Source organism: the organism of the source record quoted next, unplaced genomic scaffold, assembly GCF_019419815.1.
Source record: "Pyrus x bretschneideri cultivar Hongxiangsu unplaced genomic scaffold, Pyrus_bretschneideri_v1 Contig1, whole genome shotgun sequence".
Lineage (NCBI taxonomy): Eukaryota > Viridiplantae > Streptophyta > Magnoliopsida > Rosales > Rosaceae > Pyrus > Pyrus x bretschneideri.
In genome coordinates this window covers 8,716,784-8,735,986 of record NW_025999390.1, presented here as the reverse complement: position 1 = coordinate 8,735,986, position 19,203 = coordinate 8,716,784, and the positions used below count along the sequence as shown (strand labels likewise).

The following is a 19,203-nucleotide window of genomic DNA, read 5'->3' as shown; positions in this document are numbered from 1 at the left end:
TAACCAGATATGTGAGAGATAAAAAAAAATTGTGTGAATAACATCAACCATTCTTATAATTAGCGTCCAGAGTGACATTCTCACCGCGTAGAACTTATACTCGTAAAAAAAAATTAAAAAAAAAAGGTTAGTTCATCGTCAATTGTTTCCGAGTACTCCAACGGGACAATATCCTAACAAATTCGCTCCAATAGCGACCGATGCAGCTTCATTGTCTTGCAAGAATTTCATTAAACTCTAATATGAATCTACGATTTCATGTATGTGCTGTGAATTTCATAGGGATCTCTCGCGAAGGTAAAATCTTTGAGCTGGAACAACAGAGCAGACAAACGGGGAAGGACCACGTGACAAAAATATACAGCCACTTGCTTCTTCTTTAGCATCTGATCCAGCAACGACCTCGTCTGGACCAACTAATTTGTGTAAACTAAACCCAATTGCTTAACAAATAAGTACTTATCCAAGATCCTCTCAGCTTTCCGTCTCGACTGCCCGTCAACTGCTGACTATCAAGGTATTATTTCAACTGGTAAATATGAAACAACACTATCATATTTATACGATATCGAAACAACAGAGTTGCAGTTGAATGTTCATAAAAGGGCACTACACCATATCATCCCACAACCAGAGTGACTATTATATGTCCCATCTCTTTTTTACCCGGAACATCAAAGCCGATGATCGAATGTCATCTTGCGGCACTTGGAGCATGAATTGAACTTTCATCTTCAACGGGCGTCTTTGCTTTCCCACCTTCATCTCCAACCTGAAACAAACAGGATCATGTTTCCTATCATTTCTTCATGGGGGGGTGCTATCCACAAAGGTAAAAAGGGGTGTGTGCACTCAACGGTCAGGCACTTAATTCGCAAATCTAAGTGTTGAATCATTTTTAGCATGCGATCAACACTTCAAAGAAATCTTCATTGACATAAATTTTTCATTACAATTCAACTTATTATGGCATTATGTGTCAATAATAGTTTCCACGCATAGCCCAAGGGTTTCCTTCCAAACTCCCTTTTCAAGCGGAACAACAGAATAAAACTAAAAAAGGCCTTTCTTGTTGTCCTGAAATAAGCACTTACCCAAAGAGATGCCCAGCCAAGGCGCACCTCTGAGTCGTAACCAGCTTTAAGTTTCAAGTCCTTGCCGTATGTGTGCTTGTATACCGCGCTCCAGTAGTTGGAATCAAAATTGTACCAGTAGCTGGAGATGAAATCACCAAAATCAGTATAAAACTCTTCGAACAGTCTGGATATAGATGACTGGAGACAAAATGTGCAAATACATGACTGCTTGATGAACAACCGTAAACAAATAACAAGATACTCGCATGGTGAAATTACTTTGAAGTAATATTCAATGCAACTTAGCTATACGCGAAAATCACCCATTTTTCACTTCATTATTTCAAATGCTCGAGCGACACATTTAAAAAAAGATCCAAGCTGTACCAATTTACTATTGGAGACTTATAAGGAAAAATGTTGAAGGCAAGATTGACAATACAATTTCATAAATGATGATACTAAGCAGATAACATAATACTTATTCATAGTATACATCTGAATCAACAAACAAAACACAAAAAGAAACAAATCATATAAACTTTTAAACTATCCTAAATGGAAAGAAAATGTAAGATTTCTAACCTCAACTTGTCTGAAGGACTAAACCGACGCTTAAAAGCAAATGACAAAGCATTGGAAGGCAGAGAAAGGGTTGGGATAAAAGACATCTCCTCATCCTGTACTAAGTCCAAAGCTGTCAGAAAAGTTCACAGAGACGAAACGCCAATATGATGAAAAGTGCATTCATCCAGCTATTAGGAGACGTTGAATATTTTTATTTTTCCTTAATGGGGACCCAGCTCTCCCTCTTGTGCAATTGAAAAACACCAAATGTAGAAAACCAGAGTAATGAAATGCTTACCTTGTATGAATATCGCAACTTCAAATCTTCATCCGCATATTGAGCAGTACACAACCCATTCAAAATTTGGCTTTTAGCAATTCCATTAATCGATAAAATCCTCTTCACCTCCTCTTCTTCTTTCTCCTCCACAGAAACTTCACCCAACGGGAACTTTAGGGTAGCTTTCGGCTGCAGCATCAGAGTAGTGATTAAGCTAATAAATAAAACTTACCATGATTTTGTTTAGGCGTGTAAGGAGAAGCATTTCATATAATATGGTGCCACGATATCTTTTTATTCTTTTTTCCCCAGTAAAAAATCAACAAGGGGAAAAATAAGGGACACTCTGGAGTGGAAAAGTAACAGGACACTAATTTTTTTTTTTTTCCTTTTGAGAAGAACATGAAACTAAGGGCCTGTTTGGTACTCTACTTGAATCCAACTTTTTAAACTCAAAAACAATTTTCAAGTTTTAGGCCTTAAAAACTTTTTTGGTAAGACTATTTCAAAAACTGAACTCAAGAATATAATCTATTATCTAAAAACATAAAAAGTGAGTTTTTAGAGTTTTTAAACTTAAACTCATTTTTTTCTTTTCTCTCCCTCCTCCCCTCTCACTCCAAATCTATCTCTCTCTTTTCTTCTTTCTTCTCTCCTCCTTTTTTTTTACCTTTTTCGTCTCTCCTACAATCCGCTCTCTTCATTCTCTCAGTTCTTTCTCTCACTCCTCTTCCTCTCTATCTCGTCCAATCCTCTCTTCTTTCTCTTTCCTCCAATCATCTCTAATTTTCTTTCCTCCTCTCTCCTCTTTCTCCCTCTCCTGCGACCCCCTCTTTTTAGATCTCTTTGTCTTAAGTCATAAGATTTAAAATTTTTAAATCGCAAACCAATCAAGTTTTTGAGTCTTAAAGAAAATTGTTTTCAAGAAATGTTCTTAAAAAATGTTTTGAGAAATGATAAAAAATTTCAAATAGGATACCAAACAGGCCCTAATAAATTATTTAAAAACGACTATTTTTCTATTTGGTAAATTGTAATGCTGCAAGATGACATAAAAGGACTTTTTTTTTGGGGAAAAGAAACAAAGCATTCAATAAAATGAGAGCAACAAGGAACGTTATCAAGTATACACCAAAGAAGAAAACACCAACTCAGAAATCCAACACCAAATTATAAATCCAAATGACAATTCTCGAAATATGCCATAGTGTCATAATTCAACAATCCAAGTCACGAATGCCGGTGTATCTTAAAACAGATCAATGTGCAAAAACAGAAACAAGTTTGAAACACTACTGACTCCGCGCAGCAGTAGGACTCCAAGGAAATGGTCTTGTTAGAGTTATACTTAAATGGAACGACGGATGACAATTCAAAACTAGGGTGTCATAACATCATTATACCGCCGATATCATGTGTTGTACTTACCATACCAACATAAGGAACAGGAGAAGAGAGCTCAAGTGCATAGCCAGGGTCAGCAAGCTTCGCGACCACGGTTGCCTCTCCTTCTTGTGCCTAAGAACAATCATGACATTTAGACATGAGAGAAAAATGAGTCAACTTGTTCATGTCGATAAGCTTTGCGAAAACATAAACAGACACACGAAGATTGGATGGGGCGTAGTTAATGAAAAGCTAAAGCCTAATTGCCTAAGATTGAATGCCGGATGGTCTCAACAATTACATTACAAATTTACATTCGAAAGAAAGGGATTGGGGAGGTAACCTGGAGATGATGGGTAGCACGGAAATGCAATCTCCGGCCAACATCGACGGAGCCGTTGAGGAGGGTAGATTGATCTTCAAAGTTGTGGTGAACGGAGAGGTTCTTGGAGACGAATGTCAACTGCGGCGGAGAGAGTTCACCCTTGTGGTTGTTGCTGAAGGAGAGCTTCAGCTTGGCAAGGCTGTCCAGCAGCTTGCAAGAGACCTTGTGGAAGAAGACGGAGGAGTCGCTGTCGAACTCGGAAGTGAGTCGAATCGAAGGCCTCTTGGGGAAGCTGAACACGACGGGACTCCTCGAAGCTGCAGCTGGAGGAGGCGGCGGCGGCGGTGACCCATCTAGTGACAATGAAGGTGGAGGAGCAGGAGGAAGAGTTCCAGTTGCTGGGCCCTGGTAATTAGGGTTAGGATTGTTAGGAAGGATGGGTGTGATTGAGTCTGCCATTACTGATTCACTCCTTTGAGTCCAAGCTCCCCTGAATCTCAAAGACAGAGAAAGAGCGAGAGAGAGTGGGCGCGTGCGTGACGACGGACGAGACTCTCGAGAGTGTATCCTCCGGTCCTCCTCCGCTGCTTCTGTGTTTACCAAGTGTGTTTGTTGTGTGGTTGTTTTTAGGCGGAAATGTAGATGCCCGTTCACTTTCATTCCCCCTTGGTTTTTATTTCTTTCTTAATTATTTTCGCTTTCATATATCCGCCAGAGTTCGAAGAAAGAGATTCAATTTAAAGGTGTTTTCTTTTGGTCCAAAGAAACGAAAGGCAGGCATTTTCTTTGTATTTTCCTTTTCGGTATGTTATACAATGATTAGTCATAATTAAGTATCGAATATGCCATCCTTAGAGGAAATGCTGTTACTCACTACCCTCAAGTGATGGTAAGTGATCACTGCCAATTTATCACCGTTAAATAAATTTAAATTTCGAAACATAGATGGTGGATACACATGAATCTCAAAATTTAAACTCATACAAAAATATTAAATAGAATGATGAGTACAATGAGCAAAAATGCACCCTCCTTGGGAGTCACGACTCTCGCTTACAAACGAAGAAAAACTTCTCTCCACTAGTGCCACTAACAAGAAGAACAGAAGGCCAACCCATTTTCTTGCACTAAATTTTGAATCTTCATCCGTTTCACACAGTGTGGTTTCAAATATCGCGTTATTGAATCACACGACATAACACATTTGATTAATTTGTGTAAAACAAAGATTTTGGGATGTAAGAACAAAAGCTAAACCTAACCAATCACTCGTTATGACCAAATTTCTTTGACCCGACTACATTTACGATTTATCCATGTATTGGTATTCATGGTTTCCTGAATCAATAAAAACAGGGGGCGCAATCACATTTGCAAACACAAACAGAAAATGTTACCACTTATTTTTGACTCAGCCTTAAAGACTACAATATGGATTGACAGCCCTTAAAAAAACCTTTGCCATCAAACACCACACCATAAGACAGTGTTTCCCTTCCCACCAACCCCCACACGCACTTTGCAGCCACAGAAATACCAAAGAAAAAAACACTATCAAATACCCCCAGTCCTTAGGCAATATTAACAGTAGCTGGCTTCCCCCGACCCATTGCAAATCCCCTTGTGCCGTCAGGCATACGCGGCCCGGGAGGCTGCTTGGTTACAACTGCCTGCTCCGTACTCCCAACTGAATTGTTAGGAGGATGCCCCGCATGATTTCCACGATTATATTATGATGGTTCTGATGGTATTGACCTCGCCCACGCCCCTTGACACGGCCTTTATTACGCCCTTTTCTCTGCCCAACCTCCTTGTCATTGCCATGCTCCTCTCCCTGGCAAAGAAAATTTATGCAAAAAATATTATATTGATACAAGCGTAAAATGATAAATACAAACAAAGCGAATACGCCATGGTTGGGGCTTCTATAGTAAGGTGAATTCATGCTAGATGAAATGATTACGATACTTGAGTTGATATCATTAAAATCAATAACTACGATCAAAAAGCTTAGTGAAGAATGCGTATTAACTCAAATTTTTTTCCCGCTCCCCAAGAAGCTTTTTGGCTGACATCAGTGAAAGGGGGTAACTATCATCCCTAATGTAACACCAACGTTCCAGTACCATACTTATGCTACCATTAACCACTTTGAGAAAAGTTCATCCAATTAGCGTGTAAATGTTTATCAATTGAATGCAACGCTCAAAACAAAATACATACATATTTCAATGAGTTTGTTCTCTCTTCGTGTTCGTGTGGATGGACATTTGACTGTTGGGAAGAATCTACTGATTGTTTCTCATTTGCCTGTTGTTCAGCTGTAGAAGCATCTTCTTCCTCTAACTGCACTTCCCCATCCTGCCCCTTCTTCCCCCGCACTTGAGCAGGTTTTGTCTGCAAATGGAACAAACAGAAACTACAATTTCAGGAACCAAAGTGATCTACCTAACAAAGAACCACATATAGTTTTGGGCATATACCGCTCGCCTAAGCATTAAACGGACTCGAAGGCCACTCCTCCAGTTTGCCTCATCATTAAGCTCCGCAACCTGTACAATAGAAACACACATTTTAACCAAAGAAAGAAATGAACATTTATTTTACATAGTGAACATGGCAAAAAATCATATTAACGTCTAATCATTGTAAACACTTACAGCTTTCTCCGCTATCTCAGGGGATTCATATTCCACAAATGCATGTAACTACAAAAAATAGAGAGTCCATATATGAGATATTTCCGTCCACCTTTAACTATATAGGAACAATAATTACTATTGTTAACTATTCAGTTTTTATACTATTTACTAGGTGCAGGGAACTGCAAATACCAGCACAAACCATATCAAGTGTGCATGTGTTTGTATGTATACCTTGTTACTGAAAAGCATGCCATCTGCTTTTGTAGATCGGGATGCCGAGGAAGCACCACTATTGGAGGCTTGTGGCTGGCAGGTCCGGATTGTCTTCACACTGTCAAAGAACATCTCAACGTTATATAGACTTCTAGGATCAATAAAACAAATCCGACTTGGAAATAAAGAAATTGAGTTAAAAAAATAATAAATAAAAATCTAGAACGAAATGTGTTCTTGATACCTCCCTGCAGCAGAGAAAACCTTCATGAGGTTTTGGTGGCAATGATCCTCAGGCAAATTTTCAGCGACAACTATGCGAGACTACAGAAGATCAGAATGCAAATCAGATGATAAAGAGGAAACATGAGTTTAATTTTCATGAAATCTCAAGAATTATCAAGTTCAACAAGGATTTACACCGAGCCCTTAATAGAGAATAATAACAGTAAAAAAATTAAGGAAAAAAAAAAAACCTCTTATTCTTAAAATACCATTTTTTAAAAGACCGACTCACAAAATCCTTGGCATAAATCGAGGCGCCAAACCAAAACATTTATCCTAACATGAAAACGGTACTGAATACAAGTAAAACCTACTTGCAATTCGTCCATATCTAACTGAGTCAGGGGATGCTGACGTCTAACTTTCTTTCCATCTTCATGAACTACCTGCAAAACATGACATCGTTAAAGATCAAAACAGAAGGACAAACGAAGAAACTGATACACAAGTGAGGCGGAATATGTTTGTACTTCTTCAAGAGAAGGATGGAGTGAACTCACCAGCTTTGAAGAGTTGCGCAATATGGTTGCAAGCTGAGAATTACTATTTACGAGGGCCTTAATCTTCTTGAAAGATGCAACAACAGAGATCGGCACTATATCAGGATGAATATTAAACAGTTAATAACGATAAAAATTTAAACAATGGATATTGAATCGACCCTAAAACGCATTTGAAAGCATATGAAATCGTCGAGTAAAGGAAAAGAAGAAGAGGTTACCATATCCTTCAGGATCTTTGTTTATGAACCTCATAAGATGATCAGTAGTAGCCAAGTTTATATCGCTGAAATAATACTCCACCTGCAAAATGAAATGTTAGGCAACCAAACCGATATCCAATCCAACTTGTGGACTTACAACAATCAATGGAATTTGAAATTACTAACTATGAAGGGAGGGTTTATGAACAACTCTCAATCACAAGTATACACTGTTAGTGTTGGAGGTATTCAAATATTAGGATCTGGAGACAGACAGACTAGGAATTATCAAGTAACCTGATTCAAAATCTTGGAGGTGGCTTCATCGGAAAGCTTGTGAGTCTTGGAGGAGGAGGAAGCATGATCCGCCTGAGATTGCTCGCCCAACTGCTGCTGATGATGCTGATGCTTCTGTTTCTGCTGCACGACCACTTCCTGGTCTCCAAATCCAGAATAATGATACTGGTGGTGATGATGATACTGGACCGGCAAGTGATGATGATGATGAACTGGGCCCGGCACCGCGTGAGGTGGAGGAGGAGGAGGAGGGACGACCTGGATCGGAACATGGAAGGGGCCCGAGGAGGCGGCGGCGGCGGCGGCGGAGGGTAAACGTGGACTTGACCCACAGCCGCAGGAGGCGCTGCCGGTGCGGATGCGGGCGCAGTGGGGGTGCGATTGGGGACGAACTCAGCGGCCTGGGCGTTGAGGCGACTGAAGGAAACGTTTCGGGATAGGGATGGATCTGATAGATCGGACGACGAGGATTCACCCTGTGCCATTTGATTTGGATTAGTTGTCGCAATCTTGTTTAGTTCGGTTGGGTGTCCTGTGGGAAAACTGACAGAGATTAGAGAGAGAAAATGAGTAAGCGCAGCCCTGCGAGGGGCGGAGACGACAGCGGAGAGGACTTCTCGGGTCTCAGGCTGCTCCCGATCCTCGCCTATTTATAACTTTATTATACTTTGAACTCTCATTCTTCATCTCGGAGTTGGATTGGTCCACGTAGATTTTTTTGGGGAGTGTGGGGCCCTCCTCTTCTACTTCTCATCTTCTTCTACTTCCTGCCCTAAAACTACGCGAGTGTACTACTGCTTGAACACGAACAGTCCTCCTCCTCCTCAGTGTATTTGTCCTCATTAGACTTGGACGCGGACTGGGACTCGGGCTTTCTTCTCTCGGCGTGACTTGGCTGGACCCTCACTTGTACGGATGCACGGCACACCAAAATAACAGCGTACCTACCTAATAGTACTATGTGTTCAAGTGTTTTTTTTTTTCCTTTTCATATAACACGATATTGTCGACTCGATACACTACAATGACTATCTATTTATTCCATGCAAATCTCACTCTTTTTTAAAGGAAAAGTCCCCCCCAGTCTACTGCTGTTGCGCCGAATTGAACTGTTACTGCACCACATTGTCTTGGTTTTGTTAACCACATTCACATATGAATACGCCAACAGCAGCACCGCATTGTCTTGGTTTTGTTAACCACATTCACATATGAATACGCCAACAGCAGCAGGGATCACACCGACCTTGGAACCCAAGACCAAGAGGTGTCACGCAAGGGCACTTCACCATCTGGTTGGAGGAGGGTCGGTTATTGTTTACTGAACCAACCAATATATGGATTTGAAGTCCTTCAACGGTTGGATTCAGTTCAATTTCTTACAAAACTAACCTATTTTCAACTGCCAAAATTGATCCCGTAATCCCATCGTTGAAATTTTACCGCTATTGTTTATTCCATCCTGTATCACGAATCACGATTCCCGACTTCCTAAATAAGTAATCTTCAAAGAATTCATATTGGTATAACCAGCTAAGGTTCAGTACAACAACATCAAAGCCGAAGATGATCTTAAAACGACCAAAGAAAGTAGAGAGGAAAAAAAAAATCCTCGACTTCTTAGAGAAAGCAATGCATGGAATAAAAAAACACAAGTTATCTTGACCTTCAAGGCTAGTACAAGCAACTCTTGCTTCCGTTAATCTGTTGTCACGACCAAACTTCATCTTCATTAACAAACTACTTGCATGGTGAGGCAGAGTCAATACACTAGCCGCTACTTATTTCTTCCTCTTAATTCAAACTTCTTCTTAATCGCACCCCAAAACGCAGGGATAGCAACTTCGTTGGGAACTTCCTTGAATGATGGGAGGTAATTCACATCGACAATGACATGGTCGCCGGTGCCTTCCTCAATCTGCACACACATGATAGGAAAAGAGGGTCAAAAGGTGGGACACAAAACATCCCAACCACACATCAACATATGATTTCAGCTTTACTCACAACAACATCGAAGCCGAAGATGGTCAGCTCAAGATTTCTCATAAGCCAATTAGCTGCACTAGTAACCAACTCAAGATCAATAGTGGCCCTTGAGCTATTACCATCTCCAGAACTCAGGTTCCCTTTGGCAGTGGGTAAGGATTTTAAGCTGCGAAGGAAAGATCACCACGTCATGGGTCACTGATTACATGTATCAACAAACTAAGACCAAAAGGAGAGGTAGAGAGTAGAAGGGGAAGCAAATGTTCTACCTGTCAAAGACTAAGGGTTTGAGCTCCTTACTTCCAGATAATTTCTTCAAACCATCTGCATTTGGAGTAGAGCTCTTAACTGCATGATAAACTTTCTCACCCAACACGTAAAATTTGTAGAGCGTTGATGAATGATCCACATATTCCTGCAATTCCAATCATTTGCAAAGAAAAACCCGGTAAGCTAGCATGCATGAACACGTGTGACAAAACATACCTGAACTTTAGCACTTATTTTTTTAATACAAAAACATTGCATTAGGTTAGAACAAATGGACTCCTATACCAAACATATCGGGTAGAAGCTATACCAAATTCATCAAATGAAAATTAAATCTTTTTCACCTGTATAATTGCTGGAAGAGGAACAGTCAAATCCTTGAAATCTTGAACTCTAAAAACTATTGCCTGTAATGTAAGGGTTGAATTTTTAGTTTAAACAATACGACAGAGATGGTGAATTTGGATGAAGAACAAATGGCAATTTGATAAACCTGTATGCTTCCCAAATCTCATTTCAATATTACTGCCTCAGCAATAACTCAATTCAATTCATTTAGCAAATATTTAAAGACCTTTCAATGCAATCCAATATGACGAGGGAAAGAGAAAATAGTATTTGCAGCAATGTGACTACAATCCTTTCTTTTACTGATAAATAAAGCATTACCATGCTGTGAGCATCGGCCACACCACAAGCAACTTGAGGTTTTACTATACTTGGAAGAGCTAACTTAGCTTCAGATAGGCTTTGAACCAAATCAGACTGGTTAAAATCATCTACCTGCGCATGTATAAATAAATATGAAATTTAAAATAAACCATTCTTGCTGTTATATACACAAAAAGCTCAATCATGTCCTTAAGATAGCCAGTGACTTAGTAGACTACGCTTACAGGATAAATGCATGACTATTTATGCCGAAAATTGCTAAAATGTTTACCGAGAAAGTATCTGCAACTTAAATATCAAGAGATTTCTTTTAACTTGTGAAAACATTGCGAAAGCAGAAAATGCACATGCACACACGCACACCTTAAGAAAATTAGGCCCCCTAATTGCGCAGCAACTGGCAGTTTTGAGATCCTCCAACCCAAGTAGAATCTGTTGAATTTTCAATCGATCTACTACAGGATAGATAGAGCTAAGTGGGTCAATCACACAGAGGTCTAGGTGATGTTCCATATATCTGTGTAAGAAACCAAAGGATATTAAAAACAACCCAAATGGACATTACTACATTATATAGTGCTCTTTTGCATACTCCAATTCCGGGACACACTTGCTTTGATGAGTGGTATCAAAATGATTAATTGATTACAAAGTACAAGAAATCAGGACTGTATGAATGTGAAGAAGAAAGTCTAAAACTAACATTAGAGGGAGGGATACATTTACGGAAGAGTATAAACTACAAACTTATGCATTTACATTTACTGATGTATACCATATCACAAAAGTAGGCACAAGTATAAACACCACAACGTGGAAATTCATCTCAAATGCCACTCGTACAATGGAATAGGAGAAAAGTACTACATGTCAATGTCTTAACGCGCTTCACATTAGCTCTTCTATGGAAATACGGATGCCAGATACCGTTAAGATACTTATTTCTTCTGGTAGTGAGCCAACTACTCTCTATGGAGGAAAAAATCAGACTGGTAAACTTAACAAGTTACCTTTGCAATTCCTGCATTCCCCTGCTGTATGTTATGCTGGTAGAAGATGGTAAAGATCCATCCAAATTAATGGATATAATTTCATCGGTTGCTTTATGGAGAACTACATCAACTTCTTGTAATTGAGGTGCTAGAGGGAGATCAAATGTGAGGGGAACAAACATCAACCCATCTTGAGTAGGATACATAGGGAATGCACCCCTCTGAAAAAAAATCAAGATGACTTGTAAGCTTCAAATACAATCTTGTATACGTCTGATTTATTCATAAATATACACAATCACTTAGAATGCCAACCCCAGAAAATCAGATCAACCTGATAAATTTCCTCAACTCAAAATTACTAGAATTTCCAGTTAAATAATTACAGCCATTCAATCTATCAGGGTAATTTTACAAGTGCAAAAAGTCAAGCGAACAGTCAAACTGAAGTGAATAGTGACTCAAAGCCTTTCAGAAAGCACAATCATATTTGCACGATACCAAGTATCAATGTTTTCTTCCTTTTGTCCTTTCAATATTTTCTTCTCTCCTAGCACTGATTGCCTTCAATTTTATAGAAAGCTCACCTTAGCGAAATCCCCTTCACGAGACGGCTTCATAATATAACCAACTGTCACAATGCTGTTTCCAAATGCCTGTTTTCCATGTGAAGCATAAGATTCAACGTTACAAGAAATACAGAATAAAAGTTGTATACATAAAAACAAATAGCCAAAGGCAGTAGGAATAGTAGTATATGGACAGCAGTTCCTCTTAAAAACCTTTCTATTTATTTGGCAAATAGTCAAAGGCAACTCGCGTAGTTTGTTGATATACACCATGCTTGAACTCTCACATGTGGACGCGGGGCTGCCTTCAACATCTGAAACCAAAATAATTTGCAGTTGAGCCAACAACAGGATGTCATTGACTTGCAAAGCATGGTTGGGGAAAACATGAAAGTGCGATACTCACTGAGAAGCGTGATAAGCCAACTGCATTTGCTTAGTTTAGGAAACATGTATTCCTTGTTGTTGGATACCATATACAAAATACAGCCTCGGGTATTAGGCCAAGCTAGCATAACCTCACGTATAGCATCGTCTGTAGAGGATGCGGATTCATCTAAGAGGAAGCAATGGATGGAATACTGTGCCGCCATTTCTTTGAGAATATTAACCTATATAGGACAAGATACAAGATTGAAGATTGTCAGAGCTCAGACAGATAGTGTGATAATCCTTGTTTAATTAAGATCGAAGAAGAAAGTGTAAGTGTAAGTAACAAAAAAGGCTGTGCAGGAAAATGAGAAGCTTTACCTTATGAGCTTCAAGACCTGCTCCATAAGAAATTCCCTGCATTCAAAGATAAGCCAAAAAAGAGAATAGAAAAGATTAATTAACAATAATTTCGTTATTTTGGTAGGGAAAATTGTAAGATAAGGACAAACCAAAGAACATGACATGCTGAATTACATTGGGCAGAAGAATAAATGGAAATGAAAAATTAAGCAGATGGACAAAATTGAAACCAAAAGAGTGAAAGGGAAAGTAGTAGTAGACTAGTAGGAGGAGGAGTACCGACCGTAGGAATGTTGGAATGGCGAAGCTTATGAAGTAGAAAGTGGGCGTCTGATTGCAAGTTGACATTGGTACCACCAAAAAGTACACACTCGTCCAATATCACTCCTCCTACACCGCCACCGCCAACGCCTGCCATCTCTCTGTCCAAGACTCTAATAGTAAATTAGTGACGGAAGGAAGAAACAACCATCACCCATAGATGAAGGCGATAAGAAGAAGGGGAGATTCGACCATTGATGACATCCTTCTCACCAGGAATCGACCTGCGTCTGGAGATTTGAGACAAGCGACTTCTTTGTTTTTTGAGGGTACAAGAGCCCTGCTTCATATGCCACTTTGTGTCACCACTGATCTTGACAAATTGGTATCTGGATTTCACCTGGAGAATGAGAACCTCCTCAAAATAAATTTTAAACATTTTTAATTTTCTCCAATATCTTTAACACAACTATTTCACCAAACAATATTGCTTGGAACAAAGTCGAATAGTTAGAGATCATATATTACACTTTCTTCCTATTCTTCCTTGTTTCGTAATGAACAATATATCAAAAAGTCACACAATCTTTTTAGCAAAAAAGAAACAGCCACATAACTGTTGCTTACCTCCGTACAATTCACATGTCTCGCATAATTGTTGCTTACCTCCATACAATTCACATGTCTCAGTTCTCACACCCATAATGTTATAGCATACATACTATTCTTCTTCTTCTTTGTCATAAAATGCCAAAATCACTCACATTTTTCAAATCAACACTTACACGAACGACAATATGCCCAAAAAATTTGACTTGAAAAAACCACGCTGTTATATGTTTATTATTTGCTGATGTGATGTGCTCAAAATAAATGGTTAAATTGGCCCAAGTGTGACGTTTTTCATGTATAAATTGATAAAGTTCGTGGCGGTGTCACTCTTCTTGTATATACCAGATAAGCAAACAAATCAACAAAAACCCAGAAAAACAGCTCCAAATGTAATTATATGAAAGCAAGAGGACTCGGCATCTTACTTGATAATATCAGACCGTGTCTCTGATCATGATGAACTCTTTAGGATACAAAAAAATCACTCTTTTTTTAATATACAACTCAGGGCAGGAAACACTAAAACACAACCCCTAAATCCAACTGAATCAGATGTAAAACAAATTTGAATATAATTTTCTAAATTCAGATTAAAAAAAAATCTATTTGTTTGGAGCAGATGAAATTGCAGTCCCCAGGCGAAATTTCTAATCGTTAAATTGGATTCGACAAAATCAAGAAAAATTTTCTAAAGCCCAATTATATTAAATCACAAATTTGAAGCAGATTTTGACATGCAATAGGTCAATAATGTAGGAATCATTTCAGACTAACCTTGATGGCGGGCGTCGGAGGAATCGTCCAAGTACCGTTGGAAAGCTTGAATCCGAAAAAAACTCTTAGGGTATAGGGAGATGCTGTTGATGTGAAATTCAACAAGCAAAGGTTGAAGGAGAGGAATTTCAATTTGAAAGATCTGGAGCAAAGTGGCTGCTTGGTGAGGAGAAGCCGCACAAGTTCACCAAAGTGAAAGGGCACAAGTTTCTTACTACTAAAAGGGATTCAAATGGAGGAAAGCAGAAGCCGCTTGGGGAACCTTACCAAAGTTAAAGGGCAGAAGTTTCCAGACGATACAGAGGGGTTAAGAGCAGCAATCTGTTTGATTTTTTTTCTCCTTGAATCATTGTTTAGCAGCTCAACTTTTTTCTAACTAATCAGCATTGATCAGTGAGGGTTGTATCTCAAAAGTGATAATTTTGGCTCTCTAGGTCCATTTGGCAGTTAAATGCGGCAGTATAAAGTATTGCCTTTGGCTGAGATGCACGCGAAATGGCATCTTACTTATATATGCATCACATGTCATACTCAACAGCCTCCGGGCTAAGGGACTTCTTTTTTTTTTTTTTTTTTTTAAGAAAATGGGAATTAGGTATGAGACTTGTTTCATGTCGAACTTCAACAATCCGAACTGTTTATTTTGTATGTCTCGATTCATAAATCATTCTTACAAAAATTCAATTCAATCTGAAACCATTTGCTTATTTAATTATCAAGATAAAATTTGTTTCTTATATAAAAAAGTATTCATTAATTTTTTTAACCTAATTAGATATCTTAAATATTTCTGATTTTGCTAATATTTTTCAAAGATGATTTTTAAGGGTAGTTTCGTGACAACCAAAATAGAAAAAGAATATATTATGATTTAATAAATTATTATAAATGTAGCTGATAAATCCATCTCATTGTCTTATTGCCCCACCCACATTTTTAGTATAAATTTTAATGTCAGTTTTACCCTCTTGTAAAATGACGTGTAAGGACCAAAACAAAACGTACTGTAGATTGCCAATTTCCTTATGCCCACTGCACATTGCCGGATTGCGCATTTCCTTATGGCCGTTCACCATCTCTGTAAAAGAAAGGTGGTGGTGTGATCACTTGGTCCAGTAGTATGGAACGAATTTCAAAATTGTATTTCACACGACACATTCTAGGTTCAATTATTGGCACTTGTGAATCATACGAAGGTGATAAGGAGAGGCTGAAATGCCTCTGTGAGTCTTTCCAGCCATCGAAAAGATAGACTGCCGTGAGGAATCCACTAGTTGATTTTTTTTTTATAGACTGCTGTGAGGAATCCACTAGCTGATTTTTTATTTTTTAAAGAGCATGAATATTTAGGTTGATATATAGTTTAAGCGTGCTTACTTGTAAGGAATAGATTTATAAGTACGAATTATCATTTGCATTTATTAACAGCCAAACGAATGAAATGATTAATTGTTACCACATCACCATACCCTACGTGGTGACATAGTTGCAAAACAAAGGTATATATGGGATAACGACGGGAGTTGTATATCACATATTCATTCTCATAACTCATACCAGCTTCCATGATTAATTACTTGTTACCACATCATCACGAAAAATTATTGCCACCAACACAAAGAAACAGACTAGAAACCATTTTATGCTCACAGTTGTACGAAGCAGATGATTAATTATACATGATTGTGCTGCAGGTGTATACAAACAGGATGCCTTAAACACCAAGCAAGCACAACACAACCTAAAAGCAGTGACGAACACGAACCAGCGGGAGTCTGGAGCTAATTTTCCCTTCCTGAATGAACGAGCACTTCAAGACTCAATGAGCCGTTCCATAACCAATTTCACAACTGTAGGGGCATCAACCGTCACCGCTACTTTCACCGTGGGTTTATCACACCACTCCGTCACCTCACCAAACCTGTACGTATCGACCATAGTTAAGTAGAAATATATCAACAGGATTTAGATGCATATAAAACCATGGTATACCTCTACTAGGCTAAAACTTTATCTGGAACACGAAGTATAAGGGCTCTACCTTTTCTGTTTGTTGTACAAAATTGTGAGTCCTCTTGTGATGCCATTTGTCTGGACTCTAACAACACCCTCCATGTAAGTGAAAAGTGAAGGATTAACGGCTGCAACAAGTACTGCAGGATCATGAAGATAAACTCCTACACCATGATTAAATCAACCATCAGTATGTCCATGATTAAGGAAAATCCAATCCATTTGGGTTTCACCGACACTTTAGTGAACTAACCTTTTGTGCTATATGCATCATGATGGTAGGAGAAGTACACATCTAAAATTTTGCACAAGTATTGAGCAAACTTTCCATTTGACATTGCCAGCGTTTCTCTGTCAGCGTCTTCATGTAGCATAATGAAAGTAAAATAACTGGATTACGATGATTTATGTAATAACACAATCATGCATGAAGTTTTCCTACAGGAATTTTAATTATCAAGCGGCCATTTCCAAGACACTGCTTTCACAGATACCAGAACTTTATCCAGAGAAATGATCAATTTGGCACAAAACAGCAAATTTCCGGCATGGATTCCAGGAGGTGTATTTTAGGATTTCCAGAAGAACTATACAAGGAAGTGGATGCAGGCTAATTGATTGAACTCCTGGTGAGGTTTAAAGGCTCTGCGACAAAGTGTTCTCAAAGGCTGCGCTAGAAATCACAAATCTGAAGTATACTTGTTAGAAGGACTAGAAATTTCGCAACATAGTACCTGTCAAGACAACTTGATGGGTCACATTAATCCCCATAGCCAAAATATCTGCTCCACATGTAAATACCATATCTGCAGCATCTGGATCCCCAAATATCTGGTTTCCGAATGTAAAGCGGGTTGCAGAAACTCAAGTTGAAGTCTTTAAAAATTCGAATCTTAGATACAAATAGTTTAAGCAACTTACATTGGCCTCTGCTGCTGGATTTACATTCCCATTGACTGCAAAAGCACCACCAAGAAGAATAATCTGGCCAATGTTCTTTGCAAATGCAGGGTCTAGTTGAGTAGCCTACATTAAGGGATACACTGTATTACAAACGATTAAGAATAATTTTGAAAATCGAAAGCCATGCAACGTATCAAGAATCTGACCAGAGCAATATTTGTAAGAGGGCCCAATGCTACCACAGTGACCTTTCCAGGGTAAAGGCTTGCTTGTTCAACCAGAAAAGCTGCTGCCGACTGTTCAATTGGCTTTCCTTTTGGTGGGGGAAAATTTTGGTTGCCAAGTCCATCCACACCATGAACAAAATCAGCAATACGAAGTTTTGTACCTTTCTTTTCGTGGAAAAAGAAGAAATAATTGATGAGTTATGAATCTTAACATACAGTAGCCTGTCAATATATGCAAGAACATGGCCATCAAAACTACATGAGCATAAGATATAGTCGGGCAACAAGAGGTTCCTACGAAACTACTTTAGCTGCTATCATGTAGGTTTGCTAATTAAGGTTTTGTTGCTAAGTTATTTTGATGTAAGAAATAAGGTGAAAAACAGATACCGAAGGAAATAGAGAAGAAATTTCTTAAGAGTTAACAAAAGTATGATCACTATAGTCTACTGGTTTAAACTTGTGTCGCACAGGCGTGCAGTAAACAAATGCGATGAGAAGTGAAGACACTACAAAACCGAAAAAACAGCTCAAGGCAGAAAACAACAGGGAGAAGACAAGAAGAAGTTGAACTACGGGTTGAGAACATACAGTTATTGTGACGTGAGATCCTTCAGCCACCGGAATATCGGTTCTCCCTGCAACCTCCAACTAAACCCGAAGTACAAGTAAGCAACCAAGACAGCCGACAAAATGCCTAATGCAAAGCGAAATGGAAAGAAAAAGCAGATGTTGTAAGATTACCAAATGCAAGGCATTTCTCGTGGCGAGAGTGGTATAAACATTTCCATAAATAGTAGTAATTCCAATCACTTGCACTTCCGGGGATTGTAACGCCACAAATATGGCCATGGCATCATCTGCATGCACAGACGGCATAAAAACACAAATTCAGAATCCTCGTTGACTTTCTGATCCCCTCCCCCATAAAACACAGATTAATCAAACATACAGAAAAGAAAAGAAATTGATGGCATCCCAACTCACCGATACCAGGGTCGGTGTCAATGATGATCTTCTTGGCTTCCCTCGCTGCCCCCTCTGCCATGCTGATGCTGAAACTGAAAGTCTGGATCAATCCAACAGTCAAAGGAAACCACTTTCTGGATTGGATTGGATTGATTGTACGAGAACCAATTAAAAAGGTGGGGAGTTGGGATGATTCAATTCGAATTGCACGTTAATTCTTTCTTTCCAAGTTCGTGCTCTCCGCTCTGCAGAGGCCTGAAAGCTGGTCGCACCGCCGTATTTTATTTTACACGTTATATTGATAAGCTGACCGCTATCGGCGTGGGTCATACGCTAGGAAGCACCGCTCAGCCCCACTCTGGGATTGATGGCATTTCAGAAAATATGTGAGTAATAAATGGGCATGTTGGTCAAACGAAGATGACCTTTTCCTTTACAAAGAA

The 19,203-nt window shown here is 39.0% G+C and overlaps 4 protein-coding genes across 4 annotated transcripts; all 4 read right to left on the bottom strand.

Annotated features, from left to right (window-relative positions):
- Positions 1-539: 539 nt before the first annotated feature.
- On the bottom strand, positions 540-4,309 carry LOC103935612 (outer envelope pore protein 37, chloroplastic). Its single transcript, XM_009345388.3, has 6 exons — positions 3,653-4,309; positions 3,352-3,441; positions 1,942-2,112; positions 1,662-1,756; positions 1,095-1,215; positions 540-772 (listed from the first exon to the last, which is right to left on the bottom strand). Exons 1-6 carry the CDS (start codon positions 4,292-4,294, stop codon positions 695-697), a joined length of 1,197 nt encoding a protein of 398 aa, XP_009343663.2. The 5' UTR covers positions 4,295-4,309; the 3' UTR covers positions 540-694.
- Positions 4,310-4,886: 577 nt separating this feature from the next.
- LOC103935617 (la-related protein 6B) lies at positions 4,887-8,302 on the bottom strand. Its single transcript, XM_009345403.3, is given in 12 exon segments — positions 4,887-5,363; positions 5,366-5,468; positions 5,858-6,031; positions 6,118-6,186; positions 6,295-6,342; positions 6,511-6,610; positions 6,737-6,816; positions 7,092-7,163; positions 7,278-7,372; positions 7,499-7,580; positions 7,778-8,062; positions 8,065-8,302. Coding segments are annotated over 12 exon segments (1,464 nt in total). The 5' UTR covers positions 8,263-8,302; the 3' UTR covers positions 4,887-5,205.
- Positions 8,303-9,277: 975 nt separating this feature from the next.
- LOC103935618 (inositol 1,3,4-trisphosphate 5/6-kinase 4) lies at positions 9,278-15,139 on the bottom strand. The gene is made up of 14 exons (XM_009345405.3): positions 14,649-15,139; positions 13,536-13,662; positions 13,285-13,423; positions 13,020-13,055; positions 12,676-12,880; positions 12,483-12,583; positions 12,288-12,356; positions 11,719-11,921; positions 11,072-11,225; positions 10,706-10,819; positions 10,381-10,443; positions 10,036-10,181; positions 9,785-9,932; positions 9,278-9,695 (listed from the first exon to the last, which is right to left on the bottom strand). The coding sequence occupies exons 3-14, from the start codon at positions 13,417-13,419 to the stop codon at positions 9,555-9,557; spliced, it is 1,515 nt and encodes a 504-aa protein (XP_009343680.1). The 5' UTR covers positions 13,420-13,423; positions 13,536-13,662; positions 14,649-15,139; the 3' UTR covers positions 9,278-9,554.
- A 1,013-nt stretch (positions 15,140-16,152) lies between these two features.
- LOC103935619 (probable uridine nucleosidase 2) lies at positions 16,153-19,000 on the bottom strand. Its single transcript, XM_009345407.3, has 9 exons — positions 18,779-19,000; positions 18,536-18,651; positions 18,383-18,442; positions 17,771-17,956; positions 17,583-17,687; positions 17,396-17,492; positions 16,915-17,022; positions 16,690-16,825; positions 16,153-16,569 (listed from the first exon to the last, which is right to left on the bottom strand). The coding sequence occupies exons 1-9, from the start codon at positions 18,837-18,839 to the stop codon at positions 16,461-16,463; spliced, it is 978 nt and encodes a 325-aa protein (XP_009343682.1). The 5' UTR covers positions 18,840-19,000; the 3' UTR covers positions 16,153-16,460.
- Between the last annotated feature and the right edge of the window lie 203 nt (positions 19,001-19,203).